This window comes from Neomonachus schauinslandi, chromosome 5 (assembly GCF_002201575.2).
Source record: "Neomonachus schauinslandi chromosome 5, ASM220157v2, whole genome shotgun sequence".
Taxonomy (NCBI): Eukaryota; Metazoa; Chordata; class Mammalia; order Carnivora; family Phocidae; genus Neomonachus; species Neomonachus schauinslandi.
In genome coordinates, this window is record NC_058407.1 from 88,890,130 (window position 1) to 88,910,616 (window position 20,487).

The following is a 20,487-nucleotide window of genomic DNA, read 5'->3' on the forward strand; positions in this document are numbered from 1 at the left end:
ATATCATAGGGCATGTTGTGAGGATTAAACAGTTAATATATATAAGCACTTAGAACAGTGGCTACCATATACTTAGTGTACAATAAAGTATCAATTACCAGTTAGTACCAGCAAATATGTGTTCAGAGAATGCTATAATACCATGAATCCCCAGTAACTTAAAATACACGTTTAATAGGCACTCAGGAAGTTCTGTAGACCGAACTTGGGTCTGAATTTTATAGCCTTATTCAATCCTTTTAAATACCATGTCTCATTAAAATAAAAACATTTCAAATTAGAAAGGCAGTTAGTCTTTACTAAAAACTAATTCCCAGTATATATAACAGGCATATACATGTTGAATCTACCAATGAAATCCTATTATAAGACCATGTTTGTATAGTTCTATTATATTCAAAAATATTCATATCCATTTTTAGAGCTTCAATCAAGCATTTACACAATATCTGTAATATCTCTTCTTGGCAAAATCTTGCTATAGGTGTGTCAAATGTTCTAATCATACCACCAGGTACAGACACTGACTGCAGTTTAAAAGATATAATCAAAGAACATATTGAATAATTCCATTAAGCTTAGAAAGCGAAGCTAACTTTCAACCACAGAATGGCTTAAGAAGTGGGTAAATTTGGCACATTTGCTCTTAAGTCATTTTAAAAGCATTAAAACATATTTCAAAGATTTCAAACATGCAATTATTTTTTCTGCCACTCAAAACATGAAATAAACATCGCTTTAGAAAGATATGTGCTTTTTTATCTATCAGAACAAACAACTTAATGAATAAAAATTGTTTTCCCAAACCATTTTTCATACATTTGCAACTCATCCAGCAAATCCCAGGTCTGAAATTACAGAAGCCATTGGTGAAATGTATCATTGTCCCCCCAGATTAAAATGCATTAAATTCAAGGTGTGGTTATTCTATGAAAAACTACTCTAAAAACATGTATCATGCATTTACTTTGGAATTGCATTCACTAGCAAAATTGCACTTTTGTCTCCTTGGATGGCACTGATATTTTATGTTTATCTTGTAGATCGGTGTTATTTTATAATCACATCCTCCCTGTATTTATCCAAAGTGATAATTATCTTTTAAATTAGTAAATAACTCTGGGTCACCTACTCTTTATAAGGTATTTAGCTGGATATTATAAGGGGGGGGGTCCAGCTGGTGACAACAGGTTTACCCCTCAGGGTTCCCATTTAGGGAGGGCGGAAAGGTAAGGCAAATGAATAAACCAAATATAAGACTATCTGCTCTGTCCCTGTCCCTTTACCAGTTCCAGGCCCACTATGTCATCATGATGAAGATCTAGACCTCTGCCCTAGACCACTCTTGTTTGACTTGTTTGCCATTTGCCTCCAACTTCTTATTCTGTGATCTCTTAGTTGAAAATGTTTCCCTATACACACCCCAGGTTGGTGCATTTGTTAACAGACACATTTGGAGCCTCTTGGCTGACTTGGATTTTTCTCCGCTCTTGAGCCCCAGACTTGCAAAGCTCCACGTAAGAGATCTGCCTGCCAGTTCTGCATTGTAAGACTGACCTTACTTAGCTGAGACCCCTCCTCATCCCTTGCTTCCCCTTCTCCTCACAACCTGCCTGCCATAGAGGGGAAATCAGAAAAAAATACTAGACAATCTTTTAGTATAATGATGACATACAGAATGATAGATACCAGTCGTTACAGTAAGTTGGAAGAATGCGAAATGGCTTCTGATTTTGAATCTTCTTTTCTTGATGCTGCTTAGGGATGGGCTTCAAGGATGCCCAGTAGGAGGAACTAGAGCAGAAGCCTGTTGATACTCATCAAATGATTAGATTTTTCTTGGGGCGCCTGGCTGGCTCAGTCGTTAAGCATCTGTCTTCAGCTCAGTCCCAGGGTCCTGGGATCGAGCCCCGCATCGGGCTCCCTGCTCCACGGGAAGCCTGCTTCTCCCTCTCCCACTCCTCCTGCTTGTGTTCCCTTTCTCGCTGTGTCTCTCTCTGTCAAATAAATAAATAAAATCTTAAAAAAAACAAAAAGATTTTCCTTACCCAAATAGTATATTTTTACATGTGTGATTTTCCACCTTTTTAAAAATAGTGTCATGATGCTGGTAGAGAGAACTAGAACTTTTTGAACAGTTTCTACATGCCAGACACTTTCCAAGCCCAGTCTTACTTATTATTCCCCTCCATATTCCAGCTGGGAAGATGTTTTATCTGAGAGTGAGATACTGAGTCATGCCGGCTGCCTCAGGCACCACAGCTTCCCACTTCTTGGCACTTGGCGTTTTAGAATTGCTGTTGCCTTTGCTATTGATTTCAAAGTGAGTCAGACTTTATAGTCACCCCAAACACAATGAACAACTTTTCCTATTTAAATGGAACATCGTTACAAATTCCAACTAGTGGCCTCAGACAAAGGCAGCAGATCAAAGCAGGTGGCCCACCCTAGGAAGACAGACCCGGAACTTCTCTGGATTGACAGGGATAGGTGGTGCACGGCCTGGCAGCAGGGGTTTCCCTGGACCCAGATTGGCATCAAAGAAAAGCAGGGAAGATAAGGCTAAAGGAAAAATCATGTAGCAACCCCAAATTTGCAAGCAGCAGCCTGTCGTTGAGACAGAGCCAGAGGATAGGACTGCATTGAGAATCCCTGAAGCCACTGGTCTCTAGTTGCTAGGGAAAAAGAATTCACGCAAACACACAATTTTGTGCCATAAGGAACTTATGTGTCTGAAAACAGCAAGAATGCCTGCTAGTGGAAAACATGGACATGGCATCTCTCCCACACAAACTTTTTGCCAGTAGCTGGTCCAGCAAAAAAAAAAAAAAAAGACCTCATTCAAAAATAAGCATCCATGCAAAGCTACTATAGGAAAATAAGAGAAGAAACAGAGTGGAAGGCCAAGAATATACAACAGAAAAAAATTTTTCCATAAAACAAATAAATATTTGGGCCAAAAATATTGCCAAAAACTTGAAAGGTAAAAGACCTAAACAGAGCTCCCATACCTATAAAGCAAGAGCTCATACTGGATATACAAGAGCTCAGGGAAGATACTGCAAGCCAATTGGAAATGAAATATGATTTCGCAGAGCCCAGGAATCAAACATTTCACTGGCAGCAACCAAATTCTGTTAAAAACATGGAAAGAAACAAGTGTGTGAGGAATAGAAAAAGTGTAATTCAATGAAGTAGAAAAAAAATTCAAAAGAATTATGAAAGAATAATAGCTAGACAGGACAGAAAAAAGGCCTTAACATATGCAATAACTAATATCTTGAAGAGGTTGAAAAAGAATAAAATAGGAAAAAAGTTATGCTTCAAAGTAGCTTTTCAGAAATATAACTCATGACTCTATAGACTGAGAGGACTCACTGAACCCCGGGAAAAATTTACACAAAACATTCAACCCTGAATCATGTTTCAGTAAAGTTGCTAGAACTCCAAGAAAAAAGCTGTTGTACATTAAGGCAAAAAGTTTAAGTTGTATTGTTACTTTCCACAAAAATGTTCAGTGCTAGAAGACACTGGAGCAATAGTACAATAGCAAAGTCCTCAGGAAATAAAGTTCATGATCCAAGAATTATACACAGCCAAAGAGTCATTAAAGTATAATGAAAATGAACATTTTTTGAGCTTGCAAAAACTCAGGCAATATACCCCAAGCCCTTCCTGAAGAAACTACTATGGGCCAAATTTTGAAAAGCAAAGAGATAAGTGGAGTACTGATCCTAAGTCTTGACTTCATTTAACTGTAGGACTAAAACTAAAATAATTGTGGAGGTTATGGTCACAGAACAGAATTTAAATGTGATAAACTCTAATGATGTAGAAATAATATAGCAAAGGTTTGGAGGCGAAGAGGACAGATGGTGGGTAGTAATGTCAATATGCTGATTTTCTCATCTGCTAGAGCAGAGGATAGAAAGCTTATTGAAGCTGATAAATCACGTAATAAAGCTACAAGTACATTTCAAAGTCTAAAGAGTATGATATGAAAAATTATATGATCATCAAGAATCAGGTACGTTGGGGAGAAAGATGGAGGAGGAATAGAAAAACTAATTTTATCATTCCTCATGGTAGGAAGTCAATAGATAGCTGTCCAGAGATATAGAAGTTTAAATAGAAGGGGCACTGTCATATATGGCTAATGAGAGTGACTACAGGAAGGACTTCACAGGACTTCTCTAGCCCTGTTGTGTGGGACCAAGAGACAAAGGGCACCTTTTGCAGAATTCAACTTTAGGGACTCACAAGAAGTGGAAAGACAGCTGAGGGGCAATGAATCCTTCCCTAGCACAAAATATGAACAATCTCTCCAGCACTACCTTATTATACTGTGGTTTATAAACTGTCACGATGAGTGATCACCCAACATCTTTGGAATATCATGTGCCACTTTCCCCAAGGAGGCCAAAGTTGCTTTCCCAGCTTCCTTTACAGCTAGAGTACAGGCATGTAACCGAGGCTCCAGCAATCAGACACAACCACACAGGACTTTGACACCCAAGAGAGCAATGGGAGGAATCCATCTTTGGCCATTGTGCTAAGTTAGGACTCTAGCTTTCAGGGACAGCAAAGGCAGAGGTTCTGATATCAAGCGCCCAGTGGTGGTAGCATTGTCTAAAGAGTGGAGCAGCTATAAAGAGTGCTTTGGGCATTATTCCTAGCTGGCTGCCTTCTAGATAGAGGGGAGTTCTGTTATTTGCAACTGTGAACCATGCCTGATAATGCATCATCGTGGCAGAACACACACTTAAAAAGCCAAAAACAAAATTCAAACATCCTTTCGTGTTAAAAAGACCAAGGACCTACTGTTTTCATTAGCTCCTAGTCTAGAGATCACTTACACAGTAGCTTCAAATTAAGAAGCCAAGTATCTGTGAAACGTCCCTTCCCTACAACATGTTATCTACTTTAAATGTAAGTTAAAGAATGGGCTTGGTTAAAATAGATCTTAGTTTAAAAAAAAAAAAAAAAGATAGTAGGAAGGGAAAAATGAAGAGGGGGACATCGGAGGAGGAGATGAACCATGAGAGACTATGGACTCTGAGAAACAAACTGGGGGTTCTAGGGGGGGGGGGATGGGTTAGCCTGGTGATGGGTATTAAAGAGGGCACGTATTGAATGGAGCACTGGGTGTTATACGCAAACAATGAATCACGGAACACTACATCAAAAACTAATGATGTAATGTATGGTGATTAACATAATAAAATAAAATTTAAAAAAATAGGTCTTAGTTTTAAGTGCAATTACACTGGAATCACCGAAGTCAAAGCATTCCAAGTAGGTAAGATCAAATACAGCTGAAACTTACTCTTGGCTTGCTGAAAGCCTTGGGAAGATTTTATGGATAATGATCCTAAACTCATCTAAAACGTTTATTCTAGGCTCCAAAGCTTGCATTTAAGCCCCAAGTGTAGTCAAGTTCATTGCCTACTGTGAAAGGGTTATGGTAAAATGTCATTTCCATTGCTCCCTCTCTTGTTCATGGCTATGAAAAGCAGCAAAATGTACACATTCATCCTGCAGTTCTGTGATAAAGAAGTACTGCAGCTGGTGAATTTTACTAACGAAGAGATGAATTTACTTCAGAATCTAGGTATTGAGTACAAAGCGTTCCAGTCCAGTGGTCCTCAGAGTGTGGTTCCTGAGCATCAACATCATTTGGGAACTTCTGGAAATGCAAATTCTTAGGCCCCACAGACAATTTACTGAATTGGAAATTCTGGGGGGTGAGGCCCAGAATTCAGTGTTTTATAAAAAAAAAACTCGGGGTGCCTGGGTGGCTCAGCCAGTTAGCATCCACTCTTGGTTTTGGCTCAGGTCATGATCTCTGGGTCCTGGGATCAAGCCCCACATTGGGCTCCATGTTCAGCGGGGAGTCTGCTTAAGAGAAGATTCTCTCCCTCTCCTTCTGCCCCTCTCCCACCACCCCCAAAATAAATACATAAATCTTTAAAAAAACAAAACTTCTCTTGGTGATTTTCATGTATACTAAAGTTTGAGAACCACTTTCTTTGGAAGCACAACTAAACCACTCCAATCAAAGGACAATCTACTCCTGAGAAGGGAAGAGAAAGATGTACCTTCTTAACAGCATATTTCAGACTATTAAAGGAGTTCTCCCCTAGAACTAACCTAACTTCTCATGTAGCATACACTCATTTCTTCTTCTACAGAGGGGATAGAGGACTTTTGGTTACTACAAGCCAATATATAACTTTTCTTGGGACCATTAGACATCAAGTACTCTTCAATCTTCTCCTTGTTCCTTTTACCTTTATTTATAATCACTTAAAACTCTTCATCATCGATGGACTCTGAAAAACAAACAGGGTTCTAGAGGGGAGGGGGGTGGGAGGATGGGTTAGCCTGGTGGTGGGTACTGAGGAGGGCACATTCTGCATGGAGCACTGGGTGTTATGCACAAACAATGAATCATGGAACACTTCATCTAAAACTAATGATGTAATGTATGGGGATTAACATAAGAATAAAAAAATTAAAAAAAAACTCTTCGTCATCCTTGTCAAGCTCCAGAATAAAATACCTCATTTTACCATTCAAATAGATTAAAATACACTTTGTCATTGAACCATAGAAAATAATGCCACAAAACCTAGGTCTCTTATATTCCACCTCTGTTTTAAAGTACATGTACTTCTAAAATAAAAATCAAATTTTAGGTCTGTCATTTCAAGATATCTTGATTCTTCCCCCTCATCCCTGTTCTTCCTTAAAAAAAAAAAGTTTTAGTTTATTGTAAGGTCACTAAGTATTTCACATATATTGCATTAAACATTCTGATCCTCATTTGCCCTATTAAATTAGAATTGACCAGATGGATATTCCTCTGACTCTCTCTCCTGAGCAGGTTTTAGTTAATTAAAAATGATTATTTTTACTACGTATTTTATATATTGGCCAGATGTTACCTGTGGTCATTTCTGGAAAGGATCATTTCGTGGTGGTTATAAAATACATATTTTCCTTTGGGACGCCAGACTCTTGAGCACGATCAGGAAAACAAATGTGGAAATTGATTTCACCTCATACCTTTTTCTTAGTGTCAAGGTGGCCATAATGCTTCATTTCCTTTGAAAGTATGATCTATTCAAATTCTTTCTTCTATCTCCATTCTGGCTCTATTTATGTTGCATCAAAAAATTATCAGGTTGGTAGAAGAAAAATTAATATTGGTACTAGCAGTGTAAGTTGTTTTTAAAAAAAACCAAAAAACTGATTTGGTTTCTCTAGATGTGGTTTGTGTAAGACATCTACACACGGCCTAGCAAACTGTTCTGCTCCATCAAGACAGAGACTCCGTGCACAGAGGATGAGACTTCCAGATAGGATTTCTAACAGTTCCTGCTTTTATACAGGTCTCCTTAGAAGCTATTTTTCATGCAAACTAATTTGCCTAAATTTCCTGTTAGCGCTGAAATAATCTAGAATGAGGCAAAGATACTGTAATTATGAAATTGTTTTGTGATTGCACTAGTCATTTTTTCTCCATTTGTAGACAAACCAGAATCCAAACAACCCCCTTCTCAGTTTTGTCCTTAAAAAAATAACAAACACAATAAAGCAACATGCAACTTTTTTTTTTTAATTTCAGTTTTCAAGGTCACCCCAAATTCGGAAAAGTCTAACGGATGGAATTAACCACATCATCACCTGGGCTAGATTTAGATGGTTGGTCTCTAAAACACCATTTAGAGGACTTTTTTTTTTTTTTTTAGATTTTGTTTATTTGAGAGAGAAAGCATGAGTTGGGGGGGGAGCAGAGAGGACAAGCAGACTCTGGCTGAGCACAGAGCCCAATGTGGGGCTAGATTCCACAATCCTGAGACCATGACCTAAGCCAAAATCAAGTCAGAAGCTTAACTGACTGAGCCACCCAGGCGCCCCCAGAAGACTCTTATGAGGCAAAAGTGAGTCTTTTCAAAGTCTGAATTTCACACGCTGACAAACATAATGTTAGGGGCAGGAGGGTGTATAAACAAGAAACTTTCAATTCCAAAGTCCTGGCTGTTTTGTACAATATTTCACAGCCAAACTATGGACCCAAGTTCTGGTCTCAGCTCTGACTTTCTACATGGTCTTACGTAAGTGACCTCCCTACATTCGGTTTCTTTTCTTACATAAAGAATGATAGTTAGAAATACGTATTCTCTAAAGTCTCTTTAAGCCCCCAAATTATATGATTTGTTGTTTAAAAAGTAACTTTAAGGACTAATATGCTTTATTGAGCAACTGGGACAATTGGGGTGGGGGTTGCTTTATTAACTTAGAAGACACGGCCCTCATTTTCTGATCGTATAAAGCATCTGCTGCCTATGTTCTGAAGTACACAGTTCTGCTTGTAGTAAATCACAGTCACCTCAAAAATGATCTCTTCCTCTTATGTTTTCATAGCAATCAACATTTACTAGGGTCTTCCTATTAAAGTCATCTGTGTTACATTTGATTTTAAGAGCCGGGTAAGGGGCAGACATTGATGATGAAGAGCCGGAAAGTTCTTGGAATAAATTGTCCCCCAAAATATAAGATTACGTACCTTCAGATCAGGCCATGTTCATCAGCCTCTAATAGGTTGGATGGACTCACAGTCTTAATTTCCTATGTGAATCTATAATTGTCCGCAGGGGTCAATTTCAGTGGATGCCTCATATAAATTAGAATTGAAGATAATGATGCCTGTTCACTTGATCAACTAAAATGACCAGCTGGGTTTAATGGGAGGAAAACAGAAACCCCTGTGAAATTGGAATAGCTTCAAAGGTGATAGAATGTAATTATTTTTCTGCAAAGTTTCTTCTCCAAGGGTGACTGGCCATTGTGCCGTGGGCACCTGGGCTGCCATGTTATGAGAGTAGATATGACATTCAGAGCTACTGACCGTATCCAAAGGTGTAAGTCAAGAGTCAGCTTTCTGCTAAGGGAATGGGGGAAAGCAGGATTTCTTCTCCCTTCTTATTTTAGTCATTTCATTTACAGTTGGAGAGGTGCTTTAGGGACCTAATTGATTCCCAAGAGGCAAATTCTAATTTAGATTGCTACAAAAGTGTTTTCTCTTTATAGCCATAAAACATTTTCTAGAATTTGTTATAATTATCCTTAGGGTAATGTAATTTTAGGTCTGAAAGGACCTTGATAGCACCTGCCCAACCCCTCTCTTTTACAGATGAAGAAGCTGAGGTCCAGAGATGTGAACGGACTGAACCAAGGTCATAGGGCTAGAACAAGGAAGAAGCTGGCTACCATCCCACAATCAGAAGGTGTAACCAATACAGATGCCCAGTCTGGGATTTCCCACTTAGGAGTAGCTGGAGACTCGCTCCATGAAAATCCCCATTTAAGAAAACGTATGTTCTAGGGGCACCTGGGTGGGTCAGTTGATTGGGCGTCTGCCTTCGGCTTGGGTCATGATCCCAGGGTCCTGGGATTGAGTCCCGCATCGGGCTCCCTGGCTCTGCGGGGAACCTGCTTCTCCCTCTGCCTCTCTCTCTCTCTGTCTCTCATGAATAAATAAATGAAATCTTTAAAAAAAAAAAAAAAAAAGAAAGAAAGAAAGAAAAGAAAACGTAGGTTCTATCATGTGGGAGAGTTGCTAGCAAGCCAAACTGGCGACAGGGAACACTGGGAAGGACAGGGAGCCAAGGAATGAGTAGCCCACAAAGCAGATGACCGTTCCCCAGAGCGGACAGTAAGCTCTGATGATGAGCCTGTGTGTGCTGAGGGACAGTGGTGCACCCCCCCGGGTGACTGCACATATTCGGGAGCCAGACTGGGCCTGGGCTTGATTCTTGACTCTGCCGGTTGTGAGCTCTGTGATCTCTGACAAGTTGCTTCAGCTCTCTGTGCCTCAGTCCCTTGTCTGTATAAAAGGACGATAATATCAGTACTGACTGTTACAGGGATTAAATAAATATTAAATACACTGATCTATGTAAAGAGCTTAGCATGTATTAAGTGCTACATTAGCGTTGGCTGTTTTTCCCCCTATTCACTATGCCAGAAAATCTTAAAAGTTTCAGGATATATACGTAAGTTGTATTCATTAATAGCGTTACTGAGGTGCTTTATGATATAAATATGCAGACTCTACTAGACAGACTCAGAAAGTCATTGATAAAACCTCTTTCTGTGTTTAATGGATTATTTTTCATTTGGTGTTGTTACAATTTAAAGTGGTTTTTTTTTTTTTTCCAAAAAAATAAACTACAGAGATTTTTTTATTTAAAAAATGCAATAGCCATAGTATCATGTATCAACGACAGGAGTTTCATTAGCAAAACAATTAATAAGAGAGCATATCTGTTGCAAAAATTAAAGACAGATTTTCATGGCAGGAAATTAGTGCCAAGTCAGTGACTCCTGAAGTCATCAGAGTACGGCCAGCAGCTCAGGGATGCTATGTTTTCTCTCGCTAAAGGCACGTTTCTTGGGCAGTTTAACGTTTTTTTTGCCCCTTAGAATTTATTGCTGTCAAAGCTATCATAATATTTTACTCAGAATTCTTAAGAGAAAGTCTTCACAAAATTAACAATACAGATCTTCAAGTAATTAGGACCATTCAGAGGCACCTGAAAAGAATACCATGTATGGATTAGTTGTTTTTTTTCTTTTATTCTTTGAATTAAATTCAGTGAAAGTTTTAAGGGGGAAAAAAAAGTCAGTTATCTATTCATTCCCTCATGTTTTAATTAAATAATTTTAGCAATTACGTAGAAAAACACATTTTACATGTTGCTGTAAAGCACTTTTCTGGAACTGGTCGCTGATTTAAGACATCGGAAGATCATGATAGGCCGCATATCTTCCAGTAACGTGATGGTAAATCTGTGAGGAAAACCAGAGTTTAGTTAATTAATAATTATCATGTATCATATATATCAATTAATAATTATACTATTAAATAATTAATAATTATAATTAATGTTTCCTTATAAAGCCCCATATTATTATGCATTTCCGCAGACTCTCCATTCAACCCACTTCAGGTGGAGGTTTGCTTGGACGAAAGCAGAAGTTTGGGTGTGATGAGGTAAATCAGATGAGTTTTTTTCTCTAGCTCTCATAGCCCAATAGGGGATTTTTCGTTTCTTTCTCAAAAACTCACTTGTCAATTTGTCCCAAGGACAATGGATTATTACACACCTGCCTCTCGATGTCCAAAAGCAGAGTACTGGCACCTATTCGAAACAGTTCTGGTGTCAGCCATTCATTTCCCAGCTCTTCCTTCACGAGAGAGAGCCAAGCAAGGGAATCCTTGGCATTGCGGATGCCTCCTGCTGGTTTAAAGCCTACCTATAAGGAAAGGTGGGAAAGAGAGCAAGGTCTAATGTTATCGGAGTGCTTTAAAAACCAGACCTGCATGGGGGCGCCTGGGTAGCTCAGTTGGTTGAGCTTCTGACTCTTGGTTTCAGCTCAGGTCATGATCTCAGAGCTCTGGGATCCATACCCTCGTCAGGCTCCACACGCAGCACAGAGTCTGCTGGAGAGTCTCTCCCTCTGCTCCTCCCCCTGCTCATGCACACTCTCGCTCTCTCTCAGAACTAAATAAAATCTTTAGCAACAACAAAAAATGGTACTGTGTTAGTACAGGGTCTCAATTCTCTTTCTCTCTTTTTTTAAAGTCTATTTCACTTCACCCAGCAAAAGAGCTTAGATCACTGACTCGCGCCCATTCACGCTACAAAATGACTTTTCCAAGATTAATGGGAAGAGTGTCACTGTTTCTGAGGAGACACTAATGAGCGTTAATAACCCTCATTAACATTGCACTTACGGAAAAGTCATAAACCTCAACCATCTAGACTATAGCTGTGAACCGGGGATAAACAAGAGAGGTGTCAATAACTATGAAAAACAGATCACAAAAGCCCAACCATTCTACATTTCTATAAGTAAGCCTGTCTAGTCGCCTCTCAGCCCTTCATCCTGAGGTGCAAAAGACACATACATGTATTCAAAGTAAGAGAAGAGAATCAGGGAGGCCACACTAACCAAACTGGCAGCAATCAGAAAGGAGTGTTGACAGTTATTTTCATCAACTTAAGTGTAGGGACTTTTTTATAAGTTGTAAGTGGAAAGAGTTCTATGAAGCAGCCAGACCAGTTAAATAAGCACAGTAGAAAAAGGCAGTGTAGGAGCTCTTCACAGTTCAGTAGTCTTTGAAGGTGAGCATAAAACAGCACGACTCAGCCCATATCTGATGTTCACAAATGATGTCCCTGAGTCCATTAGAAATGGATAAATGTGTTCTATAAACAGTAAAACCTGTTTATCTGGATTTACTTGTCTCAAGAACTTGAATCCAGTACAGGAGAGACTCTAGAGACAGGAGCAGTCGAGAAAACACTGCACAGCCCAAGTACTAAAGCTCAGGCATTCGAACACTAAGAGCCGTTAATTCGATGGGTAGCCCCAACACGGGGTTTATGGCTAACAGAATGCTAGAGAAGGGAGACAATAAATGAATGGTCCCATAATTAACCCAAGCTGGAAACCTCAGGGTTAACCTGGACTGCACGGTTTTCCCCACCACACCACACCCAATCAACAGTCCAGTTCTACCGATCTTCCCTCCCTAACTTCTGTATCTCCCCCCAGCCCCACACACACTTCTGCCGCTTTCATCTAGACCCTCACTAGTTCTCATTAATACTGGTCGGTCTCCCGACCGGCCTCCCCGCCTCAGTCACTCCTTACCACGTGGCTATGCAGCAGCTGTACACTGATCCTAACCCTATCTGCCTATTACCCAGGAGCCCAAGTGGCTCTGAAAGACTGCGGGGGCACGGGGTGAGTGGGGGAGATAAACAGGATGAGATTATTTATTGAGAAGAGGCCCCCAAAATCAATTAGCTGATATTAGCATACATGTTAATCGTAAGCGCTTTTCTGTCAATTAGACTGTGCTGCATATAGGTTTTTCTATACAGTTCAGCTGTGTCAGCAAGTCTGTTTGGCAACGTTTCTAAAAAGAGGTTCTAGCATAAGTTTATCCTTTTTTTTTTTAAGGGAGAGAATATGGAAAACATAAATCTGCAATGAAATCAGTTACGAAATATTAAACCTCTGCCGCTCAGAGTGACACTAAGCATGGTCTGGAAGACGGCCCATCACATTTTAAAACACCCCTTAAATCAATGATGTAGAAAGTTTACAGTCTAAGGGCTGCCCAGGCAACTTGTCAACAACCTGGAAGGATGCACCTGATTTGCAGACATATACACAGGTCCTCACTGTGTGAAATCACATGTGATTAAAATGAGTATGATTTGAGACTTGCATCTGTCTGTTTTGTAATAAAATTGGGATGAACTTTATTATCTGAGGAAAGGGTCATTACAATTAAAAAGAAGTACTGAAAGACAGCAAAAAAGTCCCTTCTTACTATACTCTGGCCTAGAATATTGAGCACTTAAAACTTTTATTGAAATTCTTTGCTTGTTGTCTACGAGCTCTCCTGGGAAGGGACTTGTTCATTTTGTATCCCTGATAACATAGGTTAACATGGCACACAGTTAACTACTCAATAAATGTTTGTTGAGAACACAGCAGGATTGGGTCTCCAATGGTGAGTTTTAATCCTGACTACAGAGCTTATGAAACATATAGATGCCTGAGGATTACCTCTCATCCGGAAGTGCTAGGGATGAGGGCCCAGGCATCTAGAAGCGTAAAAAGCTGCACATTTATTTTATTGTATTTGGCGGAAAATAAGAACCACTGGTCTAAAAATGGTGGTGGTCTCAGCTGATGGGACCAAAGATAGAGTTCTCTTTTTGATGGCTAAACATTTTTTTATTTGGATCAGAGCAGAAAGGCTACCAACAAAGAGGTTACTCAAATGGAGTCAACTGTCATATGTAAGGTCACAGTAGCTATCTTTCCTATTTGTACTTTTTTTAAGAGAGGAAGTTATTCTGAAGGAGAAAATTCTGGAAGGAGTTCATTTCCTCTCAAACCCAGTACATTCTAAAAATGGTCTCCAGTTCCTAAAATGAACCGAAGATACAGTCACATATAAAGTCATCATATCTAGTTGGCGAAGGATTAAAGGTCTTTTCTGGGCTTCCATTTGGCAGAAATCCAGAGATTGGTTTTAAAAGATGCCTTCTGAGGAAGGGACAGTCTCATTAAACAAACAAACAAAAAAAAACAAACTACCTTTCTCTCCAATGATGTAAAAAAAAAAAAATCCTTTGAGATAATTTGCAGCTAAACAAGCAACTTGAAGTGAAAAGGAAAATCCAAACTCATTTTAAAAACCTCATACACATTTTTCTTTTTAACTTCATATGTTTCAAAAAATATGTATTATTTTTCAAAAAGCTGACAAAAGCTAGCACATACCCTCCTCAGCTTAACAGTCTTCCAAAGAGCACATCCAACTGCCATAAAACGCAAAAATGGATATTTAATTCAAGAGCTATATAACGTCTAGCTACCTTTTCCCTGCTGTTTCACAGCATTTCATTATTTTGTTTAATAAGTTCATCTCCTCGAGAATTTTCTCTTCACCTCATATTATTAAAAGTAATAAGTTTTTCTGGACCGGGGGTTTCCCAACAGAAAAACCAATTTATGTGTGTCCTTCAATAATGACAGGAAAAGATTATTTCCCATTATATTGCATACTTTTCATATCACCACCACAGCTTATCATTCAATAAATGTTACTCTGCAATTCTTTCCATTCCTCAAGGAAGTTTAATTTCTGCATTAACCTGTTTTCGCTGGCCAACGCCTTACCAGAAAGCCTCTGTGTTGTAGCAGAATTAGTTCGTTAAAGAACCCATTTAGGAATCTCTTGTCAGTGATAAAATTGTCTTCAGTTAATAAAAGGACATAAAGTGAGTTTACATCTTGATCACACATACCTACTCCCACACTCACACTCACTTTCTGTTAATCGCACATTTTTCTCCATGAATGTGTTCTTTTGTAATGAAAGGTAAATTAAACATTTATCTTCATAAAGGTAACTCATTCACACCTTCTGCATATAAAGACAGTTTCTGTGGCTGTAACTAGTATTATAAATAACATTATCTTTACTCTGAAGAAAGATTTGCTGGCAATAATATACCTTGTTTCCAGTTTTCCAGAAGAAATCTCTAATGGCCCGTAGCATTACTATAGCTACCGGGAAAGTGGCATTTACTGTTTCTTTTCCAGTAGAGGTCTTAATAAAATCTGATCCTAAAACAAAAGGAAAAAAAAAAAAAAAAACCTCTGTGTTAATTAAAAACTTACTTCTTACACTTTTTAGTCAGTGAAAGAAATGAGCTATGTAAATTTTTTTCCGGAGGAACATAACTTTATTTTTCATTAGTTATTTGAAAAAGGAAAAACAAAATCTCTCTCTGAAATAATTCTGTCCATACTTCCCCCTCCCCATTACTATAAGATGAATGAAATTAAGAACCAATTGGGTTCTCACTGATTCTTGGGGCCCCTGGCTCCATATTTCCTTAAGATTTTTTTTAAAGTTTTTTTTTTTAATTTATTCATTCGAGATACAGAGAGAGAGAGAGAACATGAGCAGGGGGAGAAGCAGAGGGAGGGAGAGAAGCAGGCCCGCCGCTGAGGAGGGAGCCCGATGCGGGGCTCGATTCCAGGACCCTGGGATCATGACCTGAGCCGAAGGCAGACGGCGCCCCTTGGCTCCTTATTTCCATATCATCAATGAAAATCAAGTTGGTTTATTTAATGCATAACTGAGATGAATAATACAATGTTATGCCCCTTGCTTAATATCATATATCACGACACTTTACTACAAAACTGGAGTGCCCACTCAATTTTCTTGCGCTTGATGGGAACTACACAGTACAGCTGTGACGACACAAGAAGAATGATTTGTACTGCACTGCTCATTAATGAAAGCACTGTGTCTTCCAGCAAGATTAGGAGTTTCACAAAAGACATCATGCTATTTCATAACCTACAAATACTTCAGACAACTTTCTGTCTCTCACATGTATCTTAAACCTATTGATGTAGTTTAACAGAATAGCACAAGGAGACAAATGATAATAATAGTTAAGACTCACTGTGTGCTATGCTCTATTCTAGGTGCTTTACAAGTAACAACTCAGTCATTCCTCACTGCAACTGTATAAGGTAAGTACTAATATCCCCATTTTAAAAGATGAAACTGAGATACAGAAAGGTTAAATAACCTGCTTGGGGTCACAGTAGTAAGTGAGGGGGGGGAGAATTCTAACCAAAGAAATACAGCTTAACGAAAAGACTATAGTGTCTCCAAGAAACTTACCCAGGGTGACAAAGTCAGGTAGCCAAACAGAGATTCCATCTTTCATGTGGTTACCTACCCCTGACATGCTCAATATGCGGACCACAGACCAGCAGCATGGGCACCACCAGGGCACGCCTCCTAAAAATGCAGACTTAAGGGTCCTGTACTAGATTGACTAAACAGAATTTGAATATAAACAAGGTTCCTAAGTGATTCCTGTGAAATTCACAGCCCTAGCCCACTGATTCTGTGGGACCATAGGTAAGGCTCATCTCAGATTCTTCCAAGGTCCATCAAAGAAGTGGTCAATAGAAGTGGGGGAAAGAAGGGGATAAAATGTTCCCCTTTCGTTTCAAATGGAAAAGATACTTCCACAACTATTCTGCGGATGGAAAGGTTCAAATCAACACAACTTTAAGTAAAAACACTGTAAGTAAGACATAGTGGAAAATAAAACAACAAATAATTCAAGCCCTTGCCCTCAAAAGCATACATTCTAGGTACAGATGGAGATGAAACATAAATCCTGGGTCATCATTTGATGAGCTAGCAGTCAGAAGATCTGGTTTCACCTCCCAAACTTTCATGTCTGTAAAATACATCTGAAAACTCTTAGTTGCTTCATAGCTTTAATTCCTACAAAGAATTAAAAGTGACAATCTATGTGAAAGCACTCTGAAAACTCTCAAGCATTTACAAATATAAATGGATCAAGGACTGAAGTAGGGTTTCAATATGTAAAAACATGACAGAAATTCTGATTTATGAAAGCAGGTCATCAGAAGCCTTTTGAGGTGAGGAGTCTGTAGGCCCACTGGAAGAATTGGAGACATTGTCATGCATGCATTCAATTACCAAATATTCACTGAGCGCTTACTATGTCTTTGAGTGCTTACTATGTCCTAGAACACTAAACAAAATAATAAAGTTCCCACCCTTGTAAGAAGATTTTCTAGAAGAAAAAGACAATAAGCAAATAAATATATAATAAATGTCAGGTGGAGATAAGTGTTATAAAAAAAAGCAATGTAATGAGTTAGAGAGTGGCAGAGTTGGGGAAAGGTAGCTATAGTTAAACAGAGTTATCATAAAGGCATCTCTCAAGAGTAAAATTCAAATAGACACTGAATGAAAGGAATCTGTGAAAAGAACATCCATAAGCAGGGAAATGGCAAGTATGAAGGCCCTGAAGTAGGCATGTGCTAAACTGATTAATAAATGAATGAATGAATAGGATCACAGAACCAAGTCCTGCTCCCTATAACACCAGAAATAAGACAATCAAGGGGAAGAGGTTAAAGCCTCCAAACAGATGTAAGAGGTGAGGGGAACACCCCCAAAGAATTCACAATGAGACCACGATGTGCTTTCCTAAGGTGAGACATTGTCTTCTGAATCATTAGAAAGCTTTTGGGTACAACACCAGATATCATCTAAATTCTTTCAAGCACCCTAGAAGAGAAGATTATTACAAGTCCAAGGCCAAATTTGGAGACCTAAAAAAAAAAAAGGTATGGTCACTTAAAAATCACACAATTTAAAGTTAACCAAAAGAGCCCAACTCCTTTGAAAGAGTCCAGAGTTAGGATAAGGGAGGAGACTCTCCTCCTAATATATTTGGGAGGAGCAGAACAGAACACCTATCATTAGAGCAACAAGAGCCTACACATTGACAGTAACAATGGCCTACACATCATGTGTTTGTCCCCCTTTCTTGATTGTATTTTAAGCACATTTGAGGGCAGGTGCTGTATCTTTCTGTGAACTCTGTATCCCCAGAGCATGACAAACATGCAAGTCTCAATAGGAATTTTGGACGGATGGATGCATGGACAGACGAACGGACGGAGGGATGGCTGGATCAATTTATAGATGGATGGCCACAGCTACCAAGAAAAAGCAAACTACAATATTTCCCATCTTTAACTGACGAATGGGAAAGGGAAGGCAGTTTTGAGTTTCATTCCAGTTCAGGTAACAAAACTGGACAGGTGGCTCAGAAGAATATATCATTTTATTTATTTTTAAGTAAATTTTAAATTTTAGAACAGAAGTAAAGCTACAGAAACATCAAGGTAGTACAGAGTTGTTTCCCCTATTATTAACATTTGTTACAATTAATGAACCAATATAGATATATCACTATTAACCCAAATCCATACTTTATTTAGATTTCCTTAGTTTTACTTAGAATCCAATCTCATTCAAGATACTCTGATATGTACATTTATCATACTGCCATGGGTTCCTCTTGGCTGTGTCAGTTTCTTGGACTTGCCTTATTTTTATGACCTTAACAGTTTTGAGGAATACTGGTCAGGTATTTTGCAAAATCTCCCTCAATTGGGACTTGTCTGACATTTCTCTCATAATTAAACTGGGGTTATGCGTTTGGGGGATGAAGACCATAGAGGTAAACTGCCATTCTCACCATATCATATCAAATATACCTACCATCAACATTATCCACCACTGTTGATGTTGACCGTAAGAACTTGGGAGGAAGTGTTTGCCAGGTTTCTCTATTGCAAAGTCACTTTCTTTTCCCTATGTTCCATACTGTACCCCTTGGAAAGAAGCCCTTATCTGTATCCCACACTTAAGGAATGAGGAATTATAATTTACCACCTTTGGGGGGAATAACTATATAAATTATGTGGACTTTTTTGCACGGGAGATTTGTCTCCTCTCTTTTACTTATTTACAATCATTTATATCAGTACAGACTCAAAGACACTTATCTTATACTTGGGTTTATAATCCAATATTACTTTATTTCATTGCTCAAATGGTTCTACCTTTTGCCTCTGGGGGCTCTTTCAGTTGCTTCCTATATTCCTTCAACACACCTCCATCACACAGAATTTTTGTTTTTTAAAGCACTTCCTTTGGTATTGCCAAATGCTCTGGGCTCATCTTTTAGGCTTTCTGCCCCACTCCTAGAATAAGCCATTTCTCCAAAGAGCCCTAGTTCCTCTTATTAGAGAATGGTATTAGAACCCAAAATCTTGGTGCTAGGTGTACTCATTGCTACTGCACGGTCTTGTTTCCAGCTCTCTCTGCTGACTAGCAAGGAAATCTGTGTATCCTAACCCATTTATATACACACATCTTTTAATAATTCCACATTTGTCTACATCTATATAGATATAACTAAACATGCATAATACTGATGACTCCAACTCTGACCCATTACTGCATGGATCATTCCAGCCCTCTCCCCTTCTTTATCTGTAAACTCCCACCTCCCACTTCAATAGTGAGAAACCTAGCACTCACATCTGTCACCCCTTTAGTTAATTGTTCACATCCAGTATCTGCATACAGCGCTATCAGAAGTGTTACCTACACCATGGGAAACAACTTTTATCAACTACTGCACAGTGCTTATGTGCACTTTCCCCTGTCTTTAGCTTTATAGCCCACCCTCACTTATAGATTATTTATTTATTTGAGAGAGAGAGAGAGCAGGTGGAACGGCAGAGGGAGAGGGAGAAGCAGACTCCCCGCTGAGCAGGGAGCCCAAGGCAGGGCTGGATCCCAGGACCCAGAGATCATGACCTGAGCCAAAGGCAGATGCTTAACGGACTGAGCCACGCAGGTGCCCAGCCCACCCTCATTTATAATGTTATGTAGGTCACCATCTTTTTTCCTACCTCCTTCAGGGAGGCTGTTTCATATATTTGTAATACAGTTAGATTCTTTGCTCACAGTCCACATTCTATCCTGGAATTCCCTGATCACGTCAACAATTTTTTTTTATTTGCATACATTAAAGTTCACTCTTTGTGGAGCTTCTAGTAGTTCTGACAAATGTACAGTGTTGCACACACATCATTACAGGATCGCACAGAACACTTTCACCAAGATAAAAACCCGCATGTACCACATTTCCATCTTCCCCCACCCCCGCCAGCAACCACTGATCATTTTACTATTGCAAGCTTTTGCCTGTTCCAGAATGTCATGTGTGGGAATCATAGAGCCTTTCGGACCGCCTTTTCACTGAGCAATATGCATTTAAGGTTTACTCATGCCTTTTCATGGCTTTATAGTTCATTTCTTTCTTTTTTTTAGTTCATTTCTTTTTATTGATAAATAATATTCCATTGTATGGATGTACCCCAATTTGTTTATCAATTCACCTATTAGGGGATATCTGGGTTGCTTCAGTTTTTGGCAATTACAAATAAAGTTGC

At 39.0% G+C, this 20,487-nt stretch overlaps 1 protein-coding gene across 3 annotated transcripts in view; it reads right to left on the reverse strand.

Moving 5' to 3' along the window:
• Positions 1-9,830: 9,830 nt before the first annotated feature.
• The window catches only part of DERA (deoxyribose-phosphate aldolase), a 122,211-nt gene continuing 111,554 nt past the window's right edge, over positions 9,831-20,487 (reverse strand). For 2 of the 3 annotated variants that reach the window (XM_021690532.2, XM_021690529.2), the window contains 3 exons: positions 15,116-15,228; positions 11,176-11,325; positions 10,177-10,857 (listed from right to left, as the gene is read on the reverse strand). In XM_021690532.2, the coding sequence (XP_021546207.1) occupies positions 10,801-10,857; positions 11,176-11,325; positions 15,116-15,228 (320 nt within the window). In that variant the 3' untranslated portion in view covers positions 10,177-10,800. Of the gene's footprint in view, positions 9,893-10,176; positions 10,858-11,175; positions 11,326-15,115; positions 15,229-20,487 lie in introns of those variants that run through there. The other variant, XM_021690531.1, reaches the window with a different exon arrangement.